The 13,812-nt window shown below is 34.5% G+C and overlaps 2 protein-coding genes across 2 annotated transcripts; both read left to right on the top strand.

Annotated features, from left to right (window-relative positions):
* Positions 1-12: 12 nt before the first annotated feature.
* LOC124450638 (ras-related protein Rab-10-like) lies at positions 13-2,539 on the top strand. Its single transcript, XM_047001262.1, has 5 exons — positions 13-213; positions 814-874; positions 956-1,016; positions 1,094-1,261; positions 1,804-2,539. Exons 1-5 carry the CDS (start codon positions 87-89, stop codon positions 1,990-1,992), a joined length of 606 nt encoding a protein of 201 aa, XP_046857218.1. The 5' UTR covers positions 13-86; the 3' UTR covers positions 1,993-2,539.
* Positions 2,540-4,920: 2,381 nt separating this feature from the next.
* Positions 4,921-10,028, top strand: LOC124450691 (adhesion G protein-coupled receptor L3-like). Its single transcript, XM_047001323.1, is given in 17 exon segments — positions 4,921-4,999; positions 5,620-5,672; positions 5,907-6,097; positions 6,195-6,247; positions 6,406-6,507; positions 6,585-6,688; positions 6,766-6,993; positions 7,138-7,548; positions 7,621-7,797; positions 7,890-7,986; positions 7,989-8,098; positions 8,462-8,618; positions 8,691-8,827; positions 8,901-9,155; positions 9,226-9,283; positions 9,353-9,520; positions 9,609-10,028. Coding segments are annotated over 13 exon segments (2,004 nt in total). The 5' UTR covers positions 4,921-4,999; positions 5,620-5,672; positions 5,907-6,097; positions 6,195-6,210; the 3' UTR covers positions 9,484-9,520; positions 9,609-10,028.
* The last annotated feature ends 3,784 nt before the right edge of the window (positions 10,029-13,812 follow it).

The following is a 13,812-nucleotide window of genomic DNA, read 5'->3' as shown; positions in this document are numbered from 1 at the left end:
ACAATCTGCGGCTTGCTTCATTAGAGTATGCGCAGTAGTAGGGAGTAGACGCTTTATAGCCATCATTGTCGGTGCGGCTTATCGTAATGGCTAAGAAAAGTTACGACTATTTGTTTAAATTGCTTCTTATCGGTGATTCCGGTGTTGGAAAGACTTGTATTCTCTTTCGATTTTCCGATGACGCTTTTAACACGACGTTTATCTCGACGATCGGTGAGATTTTACTTTGTTTATATTTTGCGCAGTCAGTGTTAAGAAAATATCTGTTCACAGATCACGAGACACGCGATCTTAAATTTTGTCAAACTTCGGTATTCGTTGTTTACTTTATGTTTCGACTGCGGGATGGGGTTTATGCTACGATATGTAGTGTATGACTCCTTATAATTTATGTAATCGTCATAGATGTATGGGCAATTTCAACTGTCGTCTGTTGATGATGTTGAACGGAAATAGTAATATCGCATATCAGCACTCATGTTTGTTTTCGTTGGAAATCTTGCCCTTGACGTGGCGTTGATTGTCTTGCCTGAACTTTTTATATGTGAATATCTACTTGTTCTACATGTAATTTTGCTTTTATCAACCTTGCATTCATCTGCAATTAGCTTTTTCTTTATTGTTCTACAAGTACAGTGTATCTGATTGCCCCTGTTGTGATAGGTTGTTAAAGATTATACTTCCTGTAATATCTTTTTACTTCCTCCACTTTTTTGTTAACCCAAAACATTTTTTAATAATGGCATGGTCTAATAGATCTCAAAATACAGTTGAATAAACATCAGATTAAAATCTTTGTATTTCATTGCTCAGGGATTGATTTTAAGATCAAAACAATCGAACTGGAAGGAAAGAAAATTAAACTCCAAATATGGTATAGTTTTCATGTGTAATGATGCTTGTGAGAGTGTTGTGACGTTGAAACAAATGTTGAATCTACGATGTGCTATTATAGGGATACTGCTGGGCAGGAACGATTCCATACTATAACAACATCTTACTACAGAGGGGCTATGGTATGACTTTAGTCGTACATTGTCAATTTCATTCACAATGCAAGAGCTTTTCACCATTCATCTTGTTAAATCTTTAGGGAATAATGTTGGTCTATGACATAACTCAGGATAAGTCGTTTGATAATATCTCAAAGTGGTTACGAAATATTGAGGAACATGCCAATGAAGATGTAGAGAAAATGATTTTAGGAAATAAATGTGATATGGAGGAAAAGAGATCTGTTTCAAAAGACAGAGGAACCAGTGTAAGTTATTATGTAGTCTGATTGTGCTAATCACAAGACCTTTATCATTATATAACTATGGTTTCCATTGCTAAATACTTGTTTACCTATCATGTTTGACCAGTGGCGGATTATCAGTAACAGGGCCAGTAGGCTAAAACAGATTTGTGGGCCTTTCAGTGATAACTATATTCCCTACAGTAAATGTAATCTTTTCACAATGTTTGTGTTCCTCACTCTGCTTACCCTTTGCATTTCCCAGGTTGTGTTTGTAACTCATAGTTTGAACAATGGGGGAAACATTTAAAGTTCAAACTGGGAAAACCCACTACTTTATGAGTTCTGAGTATTGTGCATGTAAAAAAGAGATAATATGGTTTTCAACAGCATAAATGGTCTAAATGAAGAATATTTATCTACCCCTGAATGGCAAAAAGTAAAAACTAATTATGTCTAGATACCACGGCCTCTCGAAAGCCTGGGCCTTTAGGTTTCAGCCTGCTTAGCCTACTTGATAATCCGCCACTTTGTTTAACAAGGGGTTTATTGTGGCATGTCTATAGATTGCGAGGGAACATGGAATCCGTTTCCTGGAAACCAGCGCCAAAGATAATGTGAATATTGAAGATGCATTTTACATGCTCGCACAGGACATTCTTAAGAAACAACAGAAAAATAAATCTTCAACAATGGATACACAAAATACAGTTCCTATCAAGACTCAGAGTAAAGATTCTGGTGGTTGCTGTTAAAATTTTGAACAGAGAATCTTGAGAAGGAAACTAACAGCTTTAGTTCCCTCATGCCTTTGACTACATAGGCTTCATAACTTTACAGATTCTTTATATAAATAATGTAGGTTATCACTATATATTAATAATTCAGTAAAATTATATGACTTCCAAATTGAACCCTTTTAAGTCTAAACAAACTTTAGGGCTGTGCTATATGAATCTCACTTCTAGGTCAAGTTACATCAACTAAAATTTCTCTTCCCCCATTTAGAGCTTATACTTTTTCATCACCAAGATTATTTTAGTGTGCATGTAGTATTGTCATTCGAGCTTCATCCAACAAGCTCTTTGCTGTAAATCAAGAAGTATTTTTTAATTTTAAGTGGTTTAATTTAAGTATTTGATACCTACTTTATGTAAGTGTTGAACTGGTACAAGTACAACACGATTGTATAATTAAGTTCAAATAATGCAATGTGACTATACCTAGAAGTAATGTATTTTTCTACACTATGTATATGTTATTTTAGTGATTTATATTATGGAATGTGGTCAAAAGAATCTAGCTTTGGTGTCAAGCTTGGTCTTTTATAAGATGATCTATCATTGTTATTACACTAAGTAATGGCATTGTTCATTTATGTTTTTACAAGGTCTTTATTTTACGAAGCATTTTTAAACGCTTTATGATACAGCGTTGAAATAGACTAAGTTATTTGAAATTTTGAAAAGTGGAAGTTTTCATTGTTTCGTGTTTAAACAAAATCAAATTCTGTCTATTAAGTTTTGTTGTAAGGTAAATGGTTTGAACCCGGGAGTATCGTTACATGTTTGTAAATGTAGATCGTCCAAATTGGTATAGTCCCGAGAAGGTCTGTTTTTGTTATTGTTGACTGACGTTTCGACAACCTTAGCGGTAGTCATCTTGAAGGTGACTCTGAAGATTATTCGTCTAAGTGCCGTCTTTATACAGACATACGCATTATACGTCTAGACCAGGGGTCTCCAAACTTTACAGCCATAGGGCCACATGAACTTTCATCCAGCATGTTGAGGGGCCGACGAACCGTGTACCGCTGGTCAAAGAGCGAATATTTTAATAAAACGAAGTACATAACACAAGCTTCATTAGTTAAGAAAATCGCTCCTTCCTTAGCTCAAAAACCTTTGACAGCACTTTTTCACAACTTAGCCATCTTACTGCAGTGTAATATGGCATGTAAACAGATTCTGTCTCAGTAGGAAGTTGGGACAAAAATTGACGTAAGCCACTCTTGCTAGTTGGCTTGCGTCATAACGTGAACTTTCTGCATAAAGTTTGTTTTGTTTAATAATATTATTATTTTTCTTAAGTGTCTCTGCGGGCCGGATTGAGAGGCCCAACGGGCCGCATCTGGCCCGCGGGCCGTAGTTTGGAGACCCCTGGTCTAGACGAACAATGATCGATCCTTCGTCTACAGAGACGAATAACCATACATTATTGGTCTAGACGTATAATGCGTCTTGTGCCCGTCTTTACACTGAAGACGCATAATCAGGCGACCAAAAATTTCTTGCCCAAGTTCGTCCAGACGCATTATGCGTTTCTAGCACAGAATAAGAATATACAGAAGAGTCACTCGTGTCGGAAACGTTGATGTTTTTGTCCTCGCGCATGTCGTGCTGCGCATGGTGGCCGCCATTATTCCAGCCAGATGATGAGGTTTTTGACTTTTTCCCAACCTTTAAAATGATCCGAAGTCATTTCTTGAGTCAAGCTATACTTGAATTCATTATTAAGTATTGACGTCATGTAATTTTAATGGTCGGAAACAAGTGAGAAATCCTAATCATCTGGCTGGAACAGGACACGTTGTGCACCTGAGTGACCCTTCTGTATAATCATTCTGTGTCTCTAGTATAAAAACCGTCAATAAAGAACGCAGCAAGCTCATATAAATACGTCATATATTGACGTAGCAAACTCAATATATTCATGTCATAATCCGTAGAAAATGCTGCTTTTCAAAGGAAATTAATATAGCATATCATGCGTCTATGAATATAAGGAGCTGATTACATAATCCCGGGTAGCCGAGATTCAGCGAAGCGTTAAATGGTTTTGGCAAATGGAAACGATTCAATACTTATCTTCGGATAAGTCTTCTGCATCAATTTCATAATGTTCCGACTTTATAAATACGCAAGCATTTAAAATGAAAATAACTAATTTGGCCGGATTTCAGTATTACGACTGGAATAACTTGTGGCACTTTACGAACAGTTGCAATTTTCCGCTAAAAATTTTGCCTCCTTTCAATGACTCAAAATCCTCTCGCGCCTCACTGAATCCCGGTTAATCGGGATAATGTAAACAGCCCCTAAGTCCTTCACCAATTATTGATATTCCTATTTCCATGTTCAAGATAAATTATAGTCGCTATAGGCCGATAACAATGTTATTCTTTATGAGTTTCCAAAAAATAAAATCTTACTTATTAATGGCTGGATCCACAAATGAGCAGAGAATACTGTGTTCCAAAGAATAAAATCTTACTAATTAATGGCTGGATGCGCCAATGAGCAGAGAATACTGTGTTCCAAAGAATAAAATCTTACTAATTAATGGCTGGATGCGCCAATGAGCAAAAAATATTAATGTATGTTGTGGTTGGAGATAAATGTTCAATTTTGTTTAAAATTAATTAAACTGCCTGTACGACTTAGACACAGCATAGGGAACAAATGGTTTGGTTACTCCATTGAAATCCTTTGTGTGACGTCTATCATCTAACCCATGTTGAAACGCCAAGTGAAATTCTCTAGTGTAATAAAAATTCATTTTTGTATTAGCTACCATCGCTTTAAATATGGCCTTCATCTTCACATTCGAATATTTCTTGCAGAGCCTTCTTACGACGAATTAATTTTTTGTAAACAGTTTTCATTTTACTTTGTACAGAAGCATTATATTGCAGGACATCTCCTCGTTATTCGTTGGAACTGACTGTAGGTACAGTTGTTGCTTTATAAAGTGTCGCACAAGGTCAGTATTATATCCTTGAATAGTAATTCTGGATTGTATATGAATTTTGCATTAACGGTTGGACGTCAAGCAATAAGGACAACTTGGAAACAAGCAGTTTTGTAATTTACAGCTTGTTAATCATTTTGATTTACATGTGCAGTACATAAATCATTTGTTAGTGTTAACGTTTAAGAATTATTTTGTTTGTTTTTAATTTCTAGTTCCATTTTATTCATGTCCGCATAAAAGGTGTTTGAGTCTTTTGACTTTAAAACGAATAGCTATTTTTTTGTTGAAATGTACAGTATTCTATTTGCCGGAAAATTAAGTTTTCAATCATTTGCCTTGTTTTTTTAAAGTTAAAAATCATATTTAAAAAACGCTTCGTCTGTCGTATTTGGTAGCTACATTGTTTTCGTCTCATCTAACACTGTTCAAGAGAAATCGTTCTTCGTTTCACGTGTATATATATATATATATGTATAGTTATGTAAGTTTAAAGATTGATAATCCAGGCATATTTGATGTATAAGAATGAAAGTTACGTCGGATTGTTATGAAATTACTTTATTGAGCTTTGGACTCGGTGCTTCGAGCCTACAGTTTTGTATATCTCAGGATCTTCTTTTTTCATTTAGGATTATGTACAGCTCTTGGCTGCTGTTTTTGTTCATGGCTAGTCATCTCAATGGTAAGTAATACTTCATTTTTTGTTAAGTTTATTGTATCCTACGTATATATATTTATTGTTGTCGAATGAAAGTAAACTTCTTGAGTATTCCGTCATTATAAACATTATGTTATTATTTCTTTGATTTCTTTATCGCTTCATGATCAAATCATATTTCATCACATAGCAAACATGTTTCCTGCAGATTAAACTACTTTGTTTGATTTTTCTTTTGCCTTTACTATATTTACGCAGGAGATGAACTTAAACTGAGTTGTAAACGTACTAGTTCATCTTTACCAATCTTTCAACGGAGAAATGGTAGCCGAACATTTCACCATCGAAGCGCGTCAGGGTTGAAATTGATAATAAAGTGTCGAAAATGTTTTTCGTAAAACTGAGATAGTGGATTCTGAATTCTGGATTCATTACAGCTGTCTAGCAAGGTCTGTTATTGCTTTCGACGACGCAAGGTTTTCAAAAGTTAGATGCTATATTATATATAACAATTACTTCATGAAAATTTATTTCTTTATATTTTAGCAAATGTACCAACCAGATGCACATGAATAGAACTAGATCCATAAGACTAAATGGTATTTACGCGCAGTAAGATTGTGAAAGTTGTTGTTTTGTCAAGTTTTATGTGATACTCTGTCTTACCGTGGTGAATTTACGTTTAACTGTGATCTGACTTACTATGGTAATGCTCTTCTCTCTCTCCTTTGTTAAAATCGATTCTTCTGAAATATAGATTTCAATAAATTCTGTCCTGCCGAGCCAGCTAGTGGTTATGAATGGAAGAAAACACCAGTTGGTGCAAATGTTATTCAGAACTGTCTTCCAGGACAACAAGGTTGTTTCTTCTTTCGTTGATTTGTCAATTTTATTTCACTGCACGTAATAAATACTTGTTCTCTACCATTTTTTTAGGACTTGTCTATCGGTTATGCTCGACTATCAATGATAAACCAACATGGGGAGTCGTTAATGTTTCAGGCTGTCGCTCTGAAGATGTCATCAAACTTCTTGACCAGGTTTTATTTTTTTATTTTCACGTTTTGAGATAAACTCTAGTTTTTTAACTGATCCATTAAATCAATCTACTTTATAGGTGATGAGGTTGGACAGCGGTTTTGAATCGAATAATGTGAGCGAGATTATTCAGCAAACAGAGAGCGTTACTGAAAAAGAACTGTTTGAACAAGATGTTAAGGATATTGTCTTCATTTTGGAGAAAACACAAACAAGAACGGCTACACAAAACGACCGTCAGAACTTTATCAAAACTTCTAGTAATATTGTCAGCAGTGAGAGAAGAGATGTTTGGGCTAATATAGAAGTAAGTAGTCAATCGTAAAAAATAATTAAGTCAAGGCTTTTCTTTATCTATAGGATACTTTTCCAGCTGCTTGTAATTTACAGATCCCTTGATTTGTCTGAATTTATACTTTTTCAGACGTTTGATTTTTTGAATTTTTTACAGAATCGAAACGTGTTGGTCAGACAAATTATCAGTGGGGCAGATCTGAATGCAAAGAACTTTGTCGCTCAAAGTAAACAAGACGAAATTGTTGGTTTCTCTACTTCAAATATTCAAGTACTTGGCATAAACCTCCGGGAAAAATCAGCTCCCAAACCTGTTAGTTTGCTAGACACGGAAGGTGGAGGCGTTGTAATTCCAGGAACTGTTGTTAATGATATCAAACAAGCGACTGTTGTTAAATATTCATCAATGAAGGATATTTTATCTCCTAAAGAACTTCGAAAATCTGTGGACAACACAATAAGCGCCGGTTCAAATCTAACTATTCAGAGCACTATAGTTTCGTTTAGTACCACACCTGAACTTAAGAATATAACTCAACCAATCAAGATCGTCTTACAAAACAATCAGGTTTGTGTTTATTTGTACTTTAATATTGTTTAGTTGGTCCTGTAGAACTCTAAGTCTTTTGCTATCATGTAGAGGGGCTTCGCTGAATTCAACATAACTTGTGCGTTTATCGAACCCGAAGTAGAAAATAGTAAATGGAGTCAACGAGGATGTACATTAAATAAAACTGAATCATCGGAGGGAAATTTTACCTGTGTTTGTGATCATAATTCAGCTTTTGCTATCATGATGGGTTTGGGTAAAGTAAAGGTACGGAAGATGTTCTGAGCCTGCAGTATTTTATTTGTATGAAATTTGCTGTGGTATTTCATTTGTTGTACTTTTCTCGTTTCTTTATACAGTTGTCAAGCACAGAACAAAAAATCTTAGAAGTTATCTCAACAGTCGGTTGTTCAATATCTTTATCGGGTGTCGTTTTAACGATATTGATATATGCTTATTTTGGGAGAAAGTTAAGTCTCCTCGATCTAAAGTTCTTGTTAGCTTGTGTGTCGCTATTGGCTTCACGGACATCTTTGCTATTCTCGAAGGACCTGCGAGAGATTATCCGGTAAACACTCTTTTGTATGCTATGTGATATTCTCAAAGCAAGTGTGAATTGTTCTGAGATGAGTTAAACCAAGCTTTAATAAAACTCGTTGTTATTGATCTTCTATTTCGTATCACGAGATTTTCAGTATTATGAGGATAAACTGCAGCCTCAACAGTGGTAGTTATCCAAAGATTCAAACTGAACATCATATACTGTATTACGGTTCAACTAAATCATGCTCAAAAATGTGCAATAAGTTTGGTTTCAACCCACCACCTTTCAACAGCTGCATTAGTGTATTGCATCGATTTTCACCTTAAAGAATGACCTTTTTTTGAAGGATGTATTTTGTTTCATGTTGAACATATATTATTGTTGCAGGATTTCTGTAAAGCAGTTGCTACTTGTCTTCACTTCTTTGTGTTATCTGTGTTTGGTTGGATGTTGTGTGAAGGAATACTTCTTTATGTTTTGTTCATTCGAGCTTTTGATGGAGTCCGTGAAAAACATTGGAAGATCTTCAATTTAATTGGATGGGGTGAACATGGCATTTTTATTTATTTTTATTTGAGAACTTTAGATAATTTATCTTAGGATATATTCACTCTAGGTGTTCCTTTGTTAATTGTTTCTATATCATGGGGTGTTACTCAAGGAGATGGTTATGGCACGGGTTCATTTTGTTGGCTTAATGTCCATGATAATTTGATCAGCGTATTTTTTGCACCTGCTATTCTTGTTATATATGTAAGTTTCTGTGTCGTGCACTGTTGTTTTAAATCAATAAACACTAATATTTCAATAATGATTATGTTTTCAGGGGAACACTGTTATTTATACCATGGTTATGTGGGCAATAATGCACTCAACCATAGTCCAACAACAAAACACACTGCAGAAAGCGAAGACTTTCGCTGGAGCTGTCATTATTATGTCTCCCGTTCTTGGTCTGACATGGGTCTTTGCTTTCATGACGATCAATCGTGAAACTTTGTTCTTCCGTTATCTATTCGTTATTTATAATCCCTTTCAAGGGTGCATGATATTCATCTTTCACTGTCTTCAAAACAAAGAGGTTAAACAGGAATGGTCTTATGACTGCACTTATATGAAGTACATGGTTGTGATGATTCCCTTTTTTCTAGTTAAGAGAAGCTGGACTATCTTTCTTAAATACTGGATTGAAAGAAGAAAAGCGCAAAGGTTACGTCACACCGACTGTTATTGTTAAATATGATATCGTTGACGTAATCGTTTTTATTTCGTTCCCAGGCCCTTCTAAATCTGAGGAAAGTTCTTCAAGCTCCACAAGGAATCAGAAAAGGGCAACTGGGAACAAAAATGTCGATCCGGAACAAAGTGAAGGGAAATCAGAAAGTGGTGATCAGCGGAAGGTTATTTAATATGCCGTCTTATTCTGGAAGTTCTTCGCAATGCTAAGTACGTGAATTTAAATGACAAAATCTCGCGAAAAGTGAGAAAATTTAACCATTTATTGATGTGTTATTTTTTTGGCAACACTTTGCAGGAAGATGAATGCCATATTTATTTTTTATGTTGTGGAAGAAACCCGCTAATCTTTTGTGTCAATTCAATCTGATTCTGATATTTGAATCCAACAGAGACAATCAAGAGTTTGAATTGGACTCAGTAGGATCACAAAGACTTTCAGTTAAAAAAAGAACATTGTCATAAGACGAAAATAACGACAAAACTTCCTTGTTGTTCTCGCCCCCTCTCTCTTTCTTTCTTTCGTTTCTCATAGCCGTATAACAAAAACAAATATTCAGATATCCTTAAAGCAAATTTTGACTAACGCGTGACCAGCAAGGAGGATAGAGTGTTATGCATTAAAACGAGTTAAAACTTGATGACCTACAATATGTATGTTATAGATTAGCATTTTTCAAAAGCAAGTATATGCACAATTATAATTGTTCATAATTAATGACTTGTCTGTTTTGTTCCTGCTTTGTCGTGCATGTCTTAAAAAATTTTAGGTATGTAATTACATTAAGGTATGTTGTGTCTTTTTCTTTGTTGAAACAATTCAAACACAACATGAGACTCCTAAGTCGAATAAAAATTCATTTTTCTATTGGTTGCGACATCGAATGCTCCAACTGTGATGTTTATCGTCGTCGTAAAACATTTCTTGCAGAAGTTAAATTCATCAAAGTAATTTGTAACCAATTTTTCTTTGTAAAGAAGCATTATATTGTACGACATCTTCTCGCAATTCGTTTGAACTGTCTGTAGCTACAGTTGTTGTATATAAAACATCATAGCAGGTTAGTATGTATAATATTTCCTTGCATGGTTTTCCTGGATTATCTATATCAGTTTTGGGATGATATTTGAACTTCGGGCGACCATGAATACTTGAAAATAAGCAGTTCCGTATATTATAGCTTGTTCATGTTGCGTTGTTCTTTAAGAATTACAAGAATTCGTTAATCTAATCTTTTAATTTTGAGTTTTGACTTACAAATCTTACAAATGCTTCCTTATTCGTATTTTGTATTTCTCTTTCACCTCCATAAAAATTATATGACCACACTTTATTACAACCTTAAAATTACATACGTCGTTTCACGTTTCTGTATGTCTGCTGGATTTGTACTTATTCCGATTTACGAAACACTTCTAGAACTAGAGAGAGAGCCTTTTAGCTTGAAGAGTCTTTGAAAGTCCAATTTTTCTGTTTGTAACTATGCCTTAAGTATAATTAAACAACATTTTTATCTACCGCATCGAACCATGTTATTATCATAATCTGATCGTATGTTTATAGACTTGTTTTCCTTTCACTTGGTTCATTATATGATCATGCACAGCTCGTGGACACTGTTTCTTCTCATTACATTGAGTCATCTTAATGGTAAGTGATACTTCATTTTATGTTAAGTTTATTGTATCCTGTGTGTATATATATATTTATAATTATTGAACAAAGATAATCTTTCAGAACATTCCGTCTTTATGAACATTTTGTTGTTATTTGTTCGATTTCTGTATTGCTACATGATCAAATCATATTTAATTTCAAGGCAACATTGTTCCCAATTGAATAAACTATTTCGTTTCAATATAGGAGACATAGATTATTCATTAATCTCAAAATGAAATTTCAGTTTAAACTGAAATTTCAAATCTTCACCACACCCACGGTGGTGGTTGCAATTTTGGAATATTTTTATTTTTGAGTTCCGTGTGTAGTCGACACGGTTTGCGATACTTATTCTGTAAGGTTTACTAGTATGAAATTTTCATTTTTATAGACGTAAAGTCAACTGAGTAGAATTTAATTATTGCATGTAAAATCGGCTCTTCGTTGTTGAAAAAATGCTCTCGTATCAGTCTTGAACTTAGTAAATTGTATACTAAACCATTTGTCTTGGGGGAATTGAAGTAGTTTGCTATGGACGACGAAAAGATTTTCATTTCATGTTAATGTTTAGTGTCTATTATCTTGTCACTGTCAGTGAAACCACGGTATACTTTTACCGTGATGTGAATGTTTAACAAGAGATAAATTTTTCAAATTATTGATGTCACTTCTCGTTTCAAAGTTCTTTCAACTTAATGATATTTATAAACAACATAGCTGAAGTAGTCTGAAATTCCTTCTTCAATTGACCCAACGCCTTCATCGTTTTCTTTTTTACTATAGTCGTGGTTTTACAGTCATCCCTTTACTCGTGTCCCTTCACCTGTCTTAATGGTGGCTACTGTGGACCAACTGATGCTGGAACGATAACATGTATTTGTCCTCGTGGCTATACTGGTTCGGATTGCTCAGAAATCGTTCCCTGTTATAATAACAGCGATTGTAAAAACAGCAAGATGTGTAAATTGTACTATGGTAACCGCTACTGTGATTGTGAGAATGAATTCACTGGTTTCGACTGTAGTACTAACATATCTCGAGGTAATGTTGTTTCATTATTTTATAAAATTATATTGAAGAATATCGTTTATAGATGATAAAACTCAAGCGAAGAATAGCATAAAAAAGTTGATTAGTTTTAAGATTCTCCCCCTACTTTATTATTAGTTCTGTACAACAGTCACATAGTGTGGTTACGTAATGCCTATGGCGTATGTCAGTCTACTCCTGGCAGAAAACCTTTCAGATGAGACTTAGATTGATTAATCCTATGGTTTTATGCAGTCATCTATCTTGTATACAAATTAAAACTGTATATGAAGAAGTGTAATAGAAAAGAATAATCTTATATTCTTATTTTCCTCTGTTAATTTAGACGTCACTCCGCTCTATAATAATGTTTTATCACATTACTGGTCATTCAATACCATTCCTTTTGGTCAAATTTTTGTTGATGTCATTTCGCGCTCTCATTTTACCCGATATGGTTAGTAAACTTATTACTATTCCTTTGATATTATAATAATACTGACTGACTGTGGAGAGGAAAAGTTTATCAAATATATTTTGTTGTTCAGGCGATGCTCGTCTTTTTCAATCATCTCAACTTGGAAATGTCGCCAAATTGAATAAATATGGACATGGAGCTTTGATTTCAGGTAATCTAGAAAGTTAAAATAAATTTATGAAAGACCAAACATTTGTGGTCACTGATTTTATTGTTTATCTGATTTTGTTCACAAAGATATGTCTACGATCGATTAAAGGTTGTGTTTTCTTTAAATTTAGATTCATTAAAGGATCCTTGCTTAGCTCGTTCACACAAATGTGACGATGGATCGTCTATATCCTTTTGGCTTCAGTTTATATCGGGTAGCGTCGTGCTGCGCTCGGTAAACGTCGGTTTTAATGTTTACGTAAAAATGGAAAGTTTTTGTTAATTTTCAAAGTGCCGACAGCAGAAGATGGGAAATTGAACGTTCTTGCATCCCAATGGGATTTTTTTTCGTGACAGCAACATGGAGATCAACGGAGGGTTTATCTTATTACGAGAACGGAATACTTGTGGATGTTGCAAATTTTCTGTCGCGAACTCGTTGACAGTCAACTCCAATGACGTCATTTCAGTTGGTTTCGAAGATGTGTCTAACGTTAAACGCTATTCAAGTTTATTCATTGATGATATAATGATTTGGCGGCGAGCATTAAATAAAAATGAGGTTTACACTGTTTATAGAAATGGTATGTGTTATTTACGTTATTTTTATGCAACGAATTTTTCTTCCTACTCATTCTTACCTCGTATTTCTCTTCTTACATCCAGTAATTCTCAGATCTCTGGGAAATGAGGTTTACACTGTTTATAGAAATGGTATGTGTATTATTTACGTTATTTTTATGCAACAAATTTTTCTTCCTACTCATTCTTACCTCGTATTTCTCTTCTTACATCCAGTAATTCTCAGATCTCTGGGACATGTTGCACTAAGCTTGAATAATGCCTAGTCAGCATTATTTTTATTGTTTTGGTCCAATTCAGTTTAGATTAAGTACTTTACAGTGGACAGAGCTATTCGTTCTTAGTATAAACGCTCAACAGTAATTAGTGATCTAATGTTATAACTCACCATTTAAATTTATAATAATTGATATTGATGTGGCTAGGAGCAAGCATGGTTATTTTAACCCTTTTAGTTGTCACTGTTTTCCATCAACAATCACTAAATAAAAGTCAATTAACAAAAAGATGCAACCACCTAAAAAGGTTGCACCATATAATCAGCATTGCAATGCCAATAATTTGAACCTAATCACTATTCATGTAATTATGTATTATACCTTG

Source organism: Xenia sp. Carnegie-2017, unplaced genomic scaffold (genome assembly GCF_021976095.1).
Source record: "Xenia sp. Carnegie-2017 unplaced genomic scaffold, XeniaSp_v1 HiC_scaffold_24, whole genome shotgun sequence".
Taxonomy (NCBI): Eukaryota; Metazoa; Cnidaria; class Anthozoa; order Malacalcyonacea; family Xeniidae; genus Xenia; species Xenia sp. Carnegie-2017.
Note: the sequence above shows the minus strand (reverse complement) of the source record. Positions and strands in the feature narration are given on the sequence as shown.